The 12,524-nt window shown below is 50.1% G+C and overlaps 2 protein-coding genes across 2 annotated transcripts in view; one reads left to right on the plus strand and one right to left on the minus strand.

The window, feature by feature from the left end:
* RAB6B (RAB6B, member RAS oncogene family) overlaps positions 1-2,058 on the plus strand; it is a 54,558-nt gene extending 52,500 nt beyond the window's left edge. The window contains exons 7-8 of the mRNA XM_060149181.1: positions 176-242; positions 1,896-2,058. Of these exons, the coding sequence (XP_060005164.1) occupies positions 176-242; positions 1,896-1,960 (132 nt within the window). The 3' untranslated portion in view covers positions 1,961-2,058. The remainder of the gene's footprint in view (positions 1-175; positions 243-1,895) is intronic.
* Positions 2,059-9,550: 7,492 nt separating this feature from the next.
* The window catches only part of LOC132520934 (serotransferrin-like), a 74,753-nt gene continuing 71,779 nt past the window's right edge, over positions 9,551-12,524 (minus strand). The window contains 1 exon segment of the mRNA XM_060149817.1: positions 9,551-11,537. Within this exon segment, the coding sequence (XP_060005800.1) occupies positions 11,324-11,537 (214 nt within the window). The 3' untranslated portion in view covers positions 9,551-11,323.

A 12,524-nucleotide genomic window follows, 5' to 3' on the forward strand; every position in this document is an offset into this window, starting at 1 on the left:
GGTGCTGGGGGCACAGGTGGGAGAAGTTAGGTGCAGCCCCTGCTGTCCAGGGTGCAGTCAGTGGGACAGAAAGAGAGCAGAGCCCGAGGTCAGGGTGAGAAGAGGCAGAGGGTGGAGACACCGGCAGCAGGAGGGGAAGGATGGGGGCTCATGCTGCATCTCCCCCTCTCCCCAGCTCTTCCGACGTGTGGCCTCGGCTCTGCCTGGAATGGAGAACGTCCAGGAGAAAAGCAAAGAAGGCAGTATCCTTTTCCTTTGACAAGTGAGTGAAAGATGTGCTGCAGAAGCCATTTATTCATTGATTTATCCACGTGGTATGTTAGAACAGTGGGCAGACCCTTGCCAGTTCTCCAGGCCAGCCTTCCTGGCAGATAGCTGTTCTGTGGGGCCTCCTCTGTACAGGGATGAGGCTGAACTCCAAGGTCCTTAAGACCATATCCAGCTCGAACCACCTAAGCTTCCAAAACAGTGTGGGAATGCCAGAGGGATGTGTGTGGAGTGACAGTGTGGGGAGTGAGAGATAGTAAGTGCCCTTCTTTCCAGTGAACACAGACTTGTGTTTCATGGGGACAAGTAGAATCTCCGTTTCCGTGCACTCAGACGTGATTTCAGCATGGCCCAACCTCCTCTATGCGAGACGACTGCCCCGCCAGGTGTCTCCTCCCCTGCCTGCCCTGCACAGCCCAGGCCTCCCCACTGCTCTGGGGGCAGGGTCTGCACACCACTCACACCGTCCACCCCAGAACTCAGGCCACACCCAAAAGCTGAAACTGAGGCTCAGAGAGGTGGTCTGGTTTGCCCAGTGGGAAGGAAGGCAGTTGTTCATTGTCTATTTACTAGTTTATTTATAGTCTACCATGTTATAAGTAATGTGTGTTTATGTATATATACGCTGCGTACACACAACACAGGATAAAAATGTGCATAAGAAGATTGGGGTTTAGGGAAAATCAGGAAAAGTCATGGACAAAGTCATACTCAGAATATGCCATGGCCAGGTGGCCAAAAAGTGGTAAGGAGGGAAGGTGGTACGTGGTCTTTAGGGGAAGCATGGCTTTTTATAGTACTTAACTTCTGAAGAACCTCTCCCATCGTCCTTACCTAGGGACCACAAAACCTCCCTAGGACATGGGCAGCAGGTCCCATAGCAGGGCTGCTTCAACCCCTACCCACTCCCAGCCCCACAGGAAGGGCGATTCTGTGCAGTGCCGTGACCAGGCCTGGCCTGGCCTGGCTGAGATTTCAGCCTGGTGAGGGCAGAGGGAGCGGCCTGGCTGTGCACTCTGCACCCGCTCCTCTGGCGGTTCCGATCGGTGCTTCTCCAGCCCACAGTCCCCACGGCGCCCGTGGAAAGGGCTGGAGAGGGGCTATGCTGACACCCTCCCCCAGGGATGTGGGTTCTCACAGCAGCAGCCTCAGGGTCTAAGCGACCCGTTCTGACGGGAGCTTGAGGGGTCAGGGTTGCTGTGCCCACCTGGGCAAGGCCCGTGTAGCCCTGTACTTTGTGAGGTGGGCTCCATGCCCGGACAGCAGGCTCCACCTCCTGGGCACTTTGGGGTGGGGCTGATAGGTAACAAGGCCGAGGCCGAGGCTGGTTACCGGGAAGCCTTCTAAGAAAGGGTCTGTCGGGCCTGTGTTTAGATGATGGTCCCACAGCCCAGGACAAGTTTTACTTCTGGTGGATACTGGTGAGGGCATGTGGAAGGGTCGGGGAAGAGGTGGAAGGGTGGGAGCTGGTGACCCTGCATCCTTCCCACCCAGGCAAAGAAAAGAGCAAGTTCCTGGGTGTTTGCTGAGGGACAGACGGGCTGCGCAGGGCAACTTAGGGGGCACCGGAGCAGGAGCGGGGGTGGGAGCTCCGAGAGAGTCATCTTCCTTAGCCCCGCCCCCTGCAGTGATCGACATCAAGCTGGACAAACCCCAGGAGCCTCCGGCCAGCGAGGGTGGCTGCTCCTGCTAATGCAGCCTGACCGCAGGCTTCCTTTAACACTACTCGCTTGTTGTGTTGCTTCCTATTGGTTAGCTTCCTAAGGGGGGTGGGAGATGAGCTTATCCAGATGGGAGGATTTTTCTTTTCTCTCTGTCTCTAGGAGTCGGGTGGGATGGGGAGGGAGGCTGGGCATCAGGGATCACGTCACTCTTAACAGCTGTTACTTAAACAACTATTTTTTGGTTTGGTTGTAATATATTGTACTTTATTAAGATTGCCAAAAACTGTTAAAATTAAAAAAAAATTTAAACCATGTGTATACAACTTTTTGCCAGATAAAAATGTAGTCATTTTTATTTGAAAGATGTGCTTTTTTGTTTTTGTATATTTGTAAACTTACAGAGAACCTTTTCCACACACCTCCTCCTTCCTGTCCTCTTTGAACGGTTCATCACCTCTGCTCTCCTCCCACCCCCAGACCAACACATTTAAACAATTAACTGGGCGATTTAATTAGGTTCCAATCCCCGGGCTGTCTGGCCCAGACCAACCAGCATCCACCAAACAGGCCCTACCTGGTTAAATCAAACACTGATTGAATGAGACAGCCTCTGAAGAGGCAGCTCTGACTCTGTCCTTCTTCCATGGCCAGAGTGGGGCATTAGTCACGCCCCGAGCTGAAATTAAGGCCTTGTGAACTGCAGGGGGCCCAGCCGCAGGCCCACTGGAATTATTTCTGCCTCTTTCCCCTCCCTGAAAAGCCTTGAGAGGGCACTCGCCACAGGCAACCTTCCACTCTCTGTGGTCCGCCTAGTGATTGGCAGAACAAGAGGTCATGGGAAGGAAGGAAGGACGGGGTGCTGTTGGCAACTGTGGGCTGGTTTATAGACTGGGGGCACCATGTGTAGTTATGAAAATGTTTTAGCCAACCTGTCCAGCGATCAGCACACACATCTGGGTTGCAGGGAAGGGAAGGGCAAACGGAATCTCAGTGTGTGCCCCCTGAAGCCCTCCTCCTTGGATGCCAGGAAAGCTGGAGCCTGTATCACACAGTATTGGCCCGTCTGTGATTGGGAAAGGCAGGGTCTGCAGAACTGCCGCCTGGAAGATGCATGTTTGCCAATCCTTGGTTGCTAATGCTGTTGATGCTGTTCTGCAAAAGCTGACGTCTTGACGTGTTTCTGCCACTCTGGCACAGTGCAGTTGAAACCTTTGTGCACAGACCTTTGCAGCTATTGTAGCAGCACTCTGCTTGCCTGAGGGTAGGGCTGAAGTGGGGTCCCCAGAAGGCTTCCCAGAGAGACGTCCTTGCCATGTTTGACTCATTTCTGAGAGGACTTAGACCTGAGGACCTATGTGTAAAATCTCTGAAGAGATCTCTCTCTTTCACTAAGTGATGTAGCCTGCTTGGCCAGCATTCCAAATAGACCCAGACTCACCACCCCTGAGCTGGCCCAAAGCCAGGCAGTGGGCAGCCACTCTGGCCAAAATCAGTAAGCCCTGCCCTCCAAGCCGGCATTGACTCTTCCTCCAAGCTGCTATTGGGCTTGTCATAATTGAGCTAAATGACCATCTGGGGTGTGGTAGGGGGTAAATTCCTCCATAAAGCAGGGCTCTGACAAGTTATTGCAATGAATTTGGAACTTCTCAGAAACTAATCCAAACTGGCAGCCTGTAAGTGCAGCAGGACCTGGCAGGACTCATTGATAAGTTGTCCAGTGGGTCTGTCACACACTCAGCTAAGGAGAGACTGTGTGTCAGAGCTGATCTTTAGAGAGGAGTGTATCTTCGGGTGAAGAAAAGAGGAAGCAGGATTCCCACTGAGCTCCTCTTCCAGAAGGCATAGACCAATGTACGAACGTAATTCCAGTGTCAAGTGTTGAGTTTTTATATGTGTGTACATAATTATATATAGAGATAGATTTGTGTATACACCTTCCACACACACATTCTCACAGAGATTCATGTGCTCAATGTATATTCTTGTTCTTCCTCCTCTCAAGTTGGAACTTGCATTGTGATAACAGTTTTGGAAATTCAAAAGTACTGCAACGTGTTGAAATAAGAAATACTTAATATTGTCCCAAAACTTGTGATTGTCTTGCCATCAATAAAATACTGCATAGATTTGTTAACTACAGGCAAAACTAGCCCCTGGGAATATGTGCACTCTTTCTGTCTGTACTTGTAAGCACAGGTGTGCATGCCCACGTGGGCCCGTAGCCCCACCATGGCACACCCCCAAGTGGTGCTTGTTGGAAGAGTGCTTACTTACCTGGTGAGAATTCATAGGAGTCCAGGTGACAGCACCCGGCTTGGCTGGCAGTGAGGGCCATTGCTTGTGGCCCCTGGGACCACAGGGGGTCTCTTTGGGTCTCAGTGAATGAATGGATGGTGGATTTTTATGTTCTTGGTACTAAGAGTACTTTTTCTTAAAACATTCTTGTAAAAAAAGGTAGAAAGTCCTCTTCTCATGTGCACACATACCCAAGGCACCACTTTTTTTTCCATCACAGCCTAGAAGAATAGTAAGAGACGCACTAGATACAATGTGGCTTGATGTGGCGTAGGTGAGCCCTCCTTTTCCAGTGCGTACACAACATCCTCTCTCCTGAGCCCGGGCTCTCCCAGCCCCGTGGGCCTCTGCAGGTGAGGGCGGCTGCCTCCCCTCATCCTCCCATCTTGGTGGTGCCACACCACTCCATGGGCACCCTCCTTGGGCCTCATCTCCACCCCTCATTCCTGGGTCTGTCAGGGCAGCCAGACCTCCAGCACAGAAGGGTGTTGGCTCCTTGGCTCCCGTTTTGGGCAGGTGCCATCACTGCCCTCTTGCTTGTAGCTAGGATCTTGTCTCAGGGTTAAGGTTCAATAATGAAATGATCAGGTTCCCTTGAAGAAAATATCATGAAATTCCTCAGCATATGCAGTGAGAGTATCCCACCGTTGCCAAATCCAGGCAAAGGGGAGGAATCCTTTTAGGAAAGGATCTCAGTTTAGCCCGTGGTTCAGTCTCTCTCCCCACAGAGCAGCCCTGACCTGGGAGTAGAGCAGGGTCATCTTCTGTAGCCCTCTTTTTTACTTTGAGGAATCTCAAAGAAAAGCTGTCGGTAAAGCTCCTGTTTTGTGGGCATCTGAAAAATTGAGCACACGGTGGGAAAAGCAGGAAGCATATTTATGAATGCACACACGTGCCGGAGCGAAAGTGTGGTACCAGCATCTTGAGTGCTAGAACTGCAGCTGTGTGGTCCAAGGCGAGCAAGTGCTGACTCAGTCAGAGGCCTCCCTGCCATCGTCGTCACGACTCTCTTCCTGACAGCATCCCCAATCGGTCTGGAATGTCCCAGGTTCGAGGAACAATGGGCAGATCAGTTCCAGTGTCTCAGGCAACAGAAACAAGGGTTGTATGGTGGTAGCTAAGGGTGCAGAACACATCTTGAGTGCAATGTCTCTGTCTTCCTGGTGGCCAGTCAGTGCTGGGAGCCCCTGCCCACAAGTACCAGGTGTGACAGTAATGGCACCGCTGGCTTCGGTGTCCTGCAGGCAGAGCAGCCTCATTCCTTCACATGGCGGAAGGCGGGTGAGGATGTCAGGATGTGAGAACAGGTAGCCGAGGGCTGTGAGGTATGTCTGAGCCACACAAAGGGCAGCTGAGCTGAAGTGTCTGTGCATTAACCCGCGCGCACTAGTTTCCTAACTACCTCTCCCCCAAGAATGTGAGGCATTGTCCCCTGGCTACGGCTGATCGAGGTGGAGAGCTCAGAACCCTTCCTATGCCAAGGCAGGAAAACCAAGACCGAAAAGGGTGACTTGCTTACGGTCACCCAGTAAGCCAGAAGCAGTCAGAACCAAGGTGTTTCCACCTTCATCCATTGCTGACCTGTGTGTAACAAATGTGACGGCGCGCTGGCACACAGGGCTGCTGGGCACGCGTGCTCCTCAGGCCATCTCTACTCTGGTTCGGATGTAAGTCTGTCCGGCATAGCCGAGTGAGGCAGGAAAGAACCCATGTGCATTTCAGGCTCCTCCATTGCAAAGAAGGGCCAGTCCCCAAGTCCACTCTGATTGTCAGACCAGGGCACCCTCTGGACTTTTTGTTTGAAATGGACTGTTTCAGTGTTCCGAAACCTTGAGCTCTCAGTGTGTAAACTCCCTGGACACCAGACCCCCCGCCTCCCTGTGTGGCTGACACTCCAGGCAGGGCGTGGTTTATCCTTGCAGTGGGGTTCAGACCTTCCAGTGCGAAGCCTCCATACATCGACGGCCAGCCTGTATCACGTGTGTGTCACCTTCCCCCTCGCCCGTCCCCATAAAAGTGATTGGCCGTGAGGAGCACAGAGGGTGGCATTTCCATCTCTCACTGGCTCAGCAGATTTAAATGGCCACATTGACTTTACATAAAACTGTGTAAAATGTGGAAGACTCAGCATGTTGATCAAACAATAAACTGTCCTAATTCTCAACACAAAGGCTCTTGTCTAATGCTTCTAAGTGGTGCAGTCATATATGGGTGGGGGGGCAAGGCATGGTGTGGACAACACAGGTTTCTTCAAGTGCATTCTCCACGAAGACCCTCCTCTCATGTCCCGGTGGTGTGTTCACCATCCAAAGCCCTTTGCTTCTCCCTTCTGTTCAGCTGGGCTTTCCAATTCAGAAGGGGGAAAAGGCAGGACCCACTAATAAGATTAAATCCACACACTTCCATAATCTGCATTCTGCCTAAAGGCTGATGGAAACTCCAGGCAGAACTGAGACTCAGGGCTGTGTGATACCTCCTGTCATCCCTGCTTTCCACTCGCCATGGATGAGGGTTAGGAAGGGTGGGTACAGGCGCTGGATCTCCCTTCTGGTGATTTCTAGAAAGTATTTAAAGGCAAGAATTCAAGGTGAACCATAATCACCTTTCAGATGACACTACGCTGCCTCGTACCCCTCCAGCGGCACCCCACACCAATCAGAGAACCTCCCTGAGACGGCCCTTCAGGTCTCAGTCACCTCCAGACTAAAAAATACCCTGAAGGCCAGGAGAGTGGTAGGACCAATCCAAAGAGGACACGAAGGCCAAGATTAGCCCAGAATTGCCCTGGTCTGATAATGCTGGGAATCCTGGGGCTATAGGGAAGGCCAAGTTCACCAGGTCTTATTCTTCCTCAAGTTCAACTTCACTAAAATTATCTTTCCCCTTTAAAGGTACTAAAGTTTCTGGAACACCCTCCAATCTGCCACCTCAAGGAAGCCATCTCTGATTAGGAGGAACAGGAACTAGGTGTCCCTGCCCACTGAGCCTAACTTTCCTGGCTGCCAGGTGTAAACTGTAAGGTAGAGGAGGCACCGGGCCTGAGAGCCAAAGTGCACATGCTTGTACGGACCAGATCAAAGCCAGAGTAAAGCTGTTCCGGACAAGCAGTCATTCCCCAAGACCGTGGTGTTCAGGGCCACGTGACTGCAGACAGGAAGGGGGGTGGGTCACCTCCCTTAGCATGGTGCTTACACGGACGCCCAGCAACCCCTTCCCCCGCGGGTGAAGGAAGCACTGTTGGGCTTCCCCAGACGTGAATGTGAAGATTAGGGTTGTGGTGAATGTCCTACCTGGAGTGCCCTGCTTGCCATCAAGGGATGTCGCTCAAGGTGGCTTTCCCTAACACTGTAGCTGTGTTTTGCTGTCCAGTGACCAAGGGTGCAGACAGGAGCTTTGATAATCCTGTGCTAACTGCAAATTTTTAAAAAAAGCATATTTTAGTTGAAACAAAAAGCTCTTAAGTCAAAAGAACACCAAGTGCCTCACCCACGACAGGACCACAGGGTGGATGCTGGGATCGCAGGAGACACTGAGACACGGGTCAGGTTGGGGCTGCAAGGGTGGCGCAGCAGCACGAGAAAGGGCGAAGGTGAGGGCAGCCCTGAGACAGTTGACCTTGGGGCCCATGCAGTGGGGGGAGGTGGGTGCGGCTCAGTACAGCTAAGATGGAGCCCATGCTAATGAGGGGAGAGCAGGGGCCGCATGGAAAGGGCACATTTCTTCACCTCAGAAAGTGACCATATGCCCATAAAAGCAGGAATTGTGCCATACTTAGTATTCCCGGAGCTGGGTACAGTGCCTGGCGTCTTCTGAATGAGTAAACGCCATACACGGCTCTCTGAGTAGTCAACAGTTTAGGGCTTCGTAGTTGAACAAGGAAGTGGGACTACTGGCCTGTGCAGAAGTCAGGTGAGGTAACCAACCACCTTCCTTTAAGTAACTGAAGGGCTGAAATAGAAGAGGTTAGCATCTAAACTGCTGCTAATGCACCTTTAGGTGAGAAAGGGCATAACCAGTTGAAGCTTTGATAATTCCATTCTAAATCAAACCTTAAGAAAGAAAAAAAAAAAGCATAACATTCTGGCTGAAATGATCTCAAACCAATAGAACATAGCCAAGTGCCTCACACACAGCAGGACCACTGGAATCCCAAGGGTGCTGAGACACAGGGCGTGGGGAAATATAAGGAGCAGACCTCAGGGTCTCCCCAGCAATAGCAGCTGTTGTTGGTCAGGAGCTAAGATCCCAGCAAACCGTCAGGCACCTGGCAGCAGAGGGGCTACCAAGGCCCCAAAATGCTCGGAAAGTGTTGAAAGAGCTGGAAGAAACAGGCGGCCTCAGTCTGCGGGTGTGCTCAGTACCCACGGAGACCCCATTCCGGAAGCGGGTGGTATGTACCAGGACAGTGAGTGCCCAGGGCTTGCTCGTCACAGTTGTCTCCACACCGGCACCACACCACGCCTGCCCCTCCCCACTCGCAGGGCACAGGGCCATTCACATCAGGTGGCAGCTGCCCCGGGAGCAGGTCTCAGCGGCCCCAACATGCAGTGGCTCAGACACTGCCGTGTTCCCAAGGAGGTGTTTCAAGCCACAGCTGTCTCACCTGTGACATACAGTCATGCCTAGTCTGCTGGTCCCTGTGACCTGACATCCCTCTTTCCACTCTGGCCATACTCGCCTCCCATCCCATGAAGAAATGGGCCTACTTTGGCTGAACGGGTTCAGTGCCACAAGAAAATAATTTGACCTCCCATTGAAAACCCTTCCAAGCTCCCAAGGACTAGTCACCATGACCTCACCCTGGCCCAGACCCACAAGAGTGGGACGACTGTGGCACAGGGTTAGGAAGCAGGATGGGACTATGCGGCCTGCCTGCTTCCTTCACCCTGTGAGCAAAACTACACAGGGCTTGTGGCCCAAAGAACTTAGAAACGAAACACACTAAAGGCACGCATGATACTACAGGAGGCCACATCACCTGTGAGGGTGCGCCCAGGAGCCCCAGGTGCTTGGTAGAGGTCACGTTAAGCATGCAGATTCCTGAGACCACACCCGATCTACTGCTGAATTGAATGTTCAGAAGCAGGGTCCTCAGGTGAGCTCTTTAACAAGCATCAGTTAATTCTGATGCACACTAACATCTGAGAATCACTGTTTGAGACATAACTTTACTTTTGCAAAAGATCATCTTTAAGTCTTGAATAAAATTCAACCTTGCTCCCCTTCTTCAAGTCACTTGTTCTGTGTATTCCTTCCTCCAATAAAGTAAAACAGTTTATTACCAGAAAAAAACATCAAAAAAGCTGAGAGAACACACATGCCTCTTAACGGAAGCATCAAGCCATTGATGTTTATTCAGGTGAGCATTACCTATGATTATGTGAACATGTCACATTCATCAGATTCCTTTTGGGCTTCCGGTTCACTGATCTTACCCACTTCCTTAAATTACTACTTGGCTAATAAGGAAAGGGCAAGAAAGAGTCCAAAAGACAGTAATAACATTAGCAGCAGTGAGGCTTCCCAGTTAAGAACCCTGCCACGGTCATTCTCTTAACGTCTTCTCCGCGCGAGCTTGGGTTTATTTCATACTCCAGCAGCAAGGTGTGTGATGCAGGGTGTGCGGGCGGGGGAGGAGGGGCCCTGGGGTCCCCTCACTCGGAGCCAGAGTGACACACAGGAAGGGGAGACAGGAGGCAGAGGCCTGGGCCGTAGTGTATGTACGTGGGGGCCACACTCACTGGGACGTCATCAGCTCCATGCTTTTCTCCTTTGCCTCTCCCCATCCCTCAAGACTGGGTTAGGCGCCCCACTGCACACTCCTGGAGCACCCTGCGCCTCTCCTGTTAACTGCACTTCCCACACTGCTCTGCGATTAGTGTCTCACTTATCCACAGCCACCCTTGTCTCCTTTGAGGCTTTAGTTGGCTTGTCCCTGAGTGTGTGAGCTAGGAATTGAAGAGTTTCTTCTTATGTACACTGCAATCATTAGGCCCTGGAAACTTGGAGTTGGGCCTGAATCCTAAAACGTGCTCCCTTTTGTACCTACTCTACCACTCTATTTAAATGCTTTAAGCTAGACAGGCTGTTTTGTTTACCAAGAAATGTATTAATCATTTATAAAAGCCATTAAAAAAGCCATACATTTAAGAAGACAGCGAAGAACATCACTTTGAAAATGCCATTTTTCTTAAACCATCAGTGAACATGCACTTTAAAAATCTACAGAGAACTTTTTTCATTTTGTATTTGTTCCACAGCATTCAAGCTGACAGTACAAGATAGGAGCTCATCAAACAGCACATGAAGATAGCCCAGGAGCATTCACGCATCCAGAAAAACAGAACAGCTTCTAAATCTCCACGTATTCCCCAGTTAAGGGAAACCACTAGAACGTACATTTCTAGTGTACATTTTAGTAGCATTTGGGGATTTAGCACTTATAGTTCTATCACCTGGGGACGACTCCTAGGGTTCACAACATGTTTTTGAAACCTAAGTGCTATGAGGCTGGAGTGTGGACAAGTCACTGAGCTGATGAAGAACAGACCACTGTCAACACAGCCCTGCTGTTTTCAACCTTCCTTCACATGTCGGAGACCATATTGTAATTGCACCTACAAATCTGAAAGTTCACAGAGGACTAGATGATGTACTGCCCATGAATGTCAAAGGCAATTGGAAATCACCCAGTTCCATACACAGACAGGTTTGTTTCCAGGAAAAAGAGACCAAAGCACAGAAGCAGAGGACAAGAAAACATTTTAGATGATATTATATTCTCATGATAATATCCTCTCTACGTGAGGTCGGCTTGTTAGACCTTGACCTTACATCAAGCATATGCTAAAGGGACCTTACATACACTTTGAAAAGGGAAGACACGAATCAAATAAAACTAACTAGCTTGAAAGCAATAAGGGAGAACTGAACTTAAAAACTTCCACACTGGTTTCAACAATAATTTGTTTCCAGAACAAGGAAAAGTTCCTAACTATATTTGTACCCCTTCTTTATCAACTCCAGACCACCACATCCTTTTCCAAAACTGTCAGTCACACACATACACATTCGCGTCTTGTGTTTGCATCTGGCCCTCAGGCGATTTTAGCCAGCCACTTCTCCAAGTCCTGGATGTCAGCAGAGCCAGCGTCCCCTCTTCCGCCCTTGGCACTGCACTCCAGGAACTCCACTTTGAGGGGCAACTGTGAGAATTCAAATTCTTTGCCTTTCTTTCCCAGTTGAGCAGTGGCAGTGCTAGAACTGTCCAGTATGCTGGGGGCAGCAGAACGGGTGACTCGTAAGGTATTGCTGTGAGACAAAAGGAAAATGAGTCAGGGAGCAAAAAGAGCTTAATTTTTATATAACAATTAAAGGCCTTTAGGAAGTCATATTAATTCCTAAATATTTCAGCACTCATTTAAATACTTCATCATAAAACTGTCAATTATGCTATTAGGATTTCTGAATATTTGCATTTACAGGTCACTCTCTTGGACAGACAGGATACGGATCCAACCTAACATGGCCAGATGACAGGAGGGCACTAATGAACCAAGGTCACACCAACCTTCTTCCAGTCCAGTGCCCCCTTCTACTAGCATTTCCTGCATGATGCCATTTTAAGATACAGTTTTAAATTACCCGCTATAAGTATTACAAAACCTTTCTGAAAAGTTTCTGAAAGTGAAGTGTGGGTAGATAGGGTATTTATATTTACCTTGAGTCTATCTGGATACAGAGCTTAGAAATCCAGAAACTACAGACTCTCATATCCAGTTTGGGTACAATTACTATTCTCCAATCTCTTTAACCACTAACACTTTCCCAATTTAAGTCACTTAACTGCCACCTGCTGGCCCTAATAAGAATTGCAAAAGCAAGGCTCATTTGTCTACTTCTCTCCCCCTTTCTGCTGTCCAGAAGCAGAGGAATACAGGCTGACAATCTGCTTTCTTACAAAATAAAGTGTTTCTTGGTGCTGTAAGATTTCATGAAAACTAGTGAAGAATCCACAGGAAAACTAAATACCTTGCTTAGAAAGACACACATAGATGTAAAACGTATTTTAAAAACAAATAATTAGAGAACGGAGCCCGCGTTTCCACAGAGCTGGAACTCCCGGCTCGGGGTCTCTTCCCTCCGCTGTCATGGAACTGCCCCGGAGCCCGAGGGGAGGGCAGCCTCACTGAGGCTGCCGGCTCTGGAGGGGCCCCGGGGGCCGAAGCCGCGACAGTTGTGGGGACAGCAGGCTGGAGCCCAGAGAAGAAGAAGTCAGTATCTACTGCTGCTGGACGT

This window comes from Lagenorhynchus albirostris, chromosome 5 (genome assembly GCF_949774975.1).
Source record: "Lagenorhynchus albirostris chromosome 5, mLagAlb1.1, whole genome shotgun sequence".
In the NCBI taxonomy this organism is placed as follows: Eukaryota; Metazoa; Chordata; class Mammalia; order Artiodactyla; family Delphinidae; genus Lagenorhynchus; species Lagenorhynchus albirostris.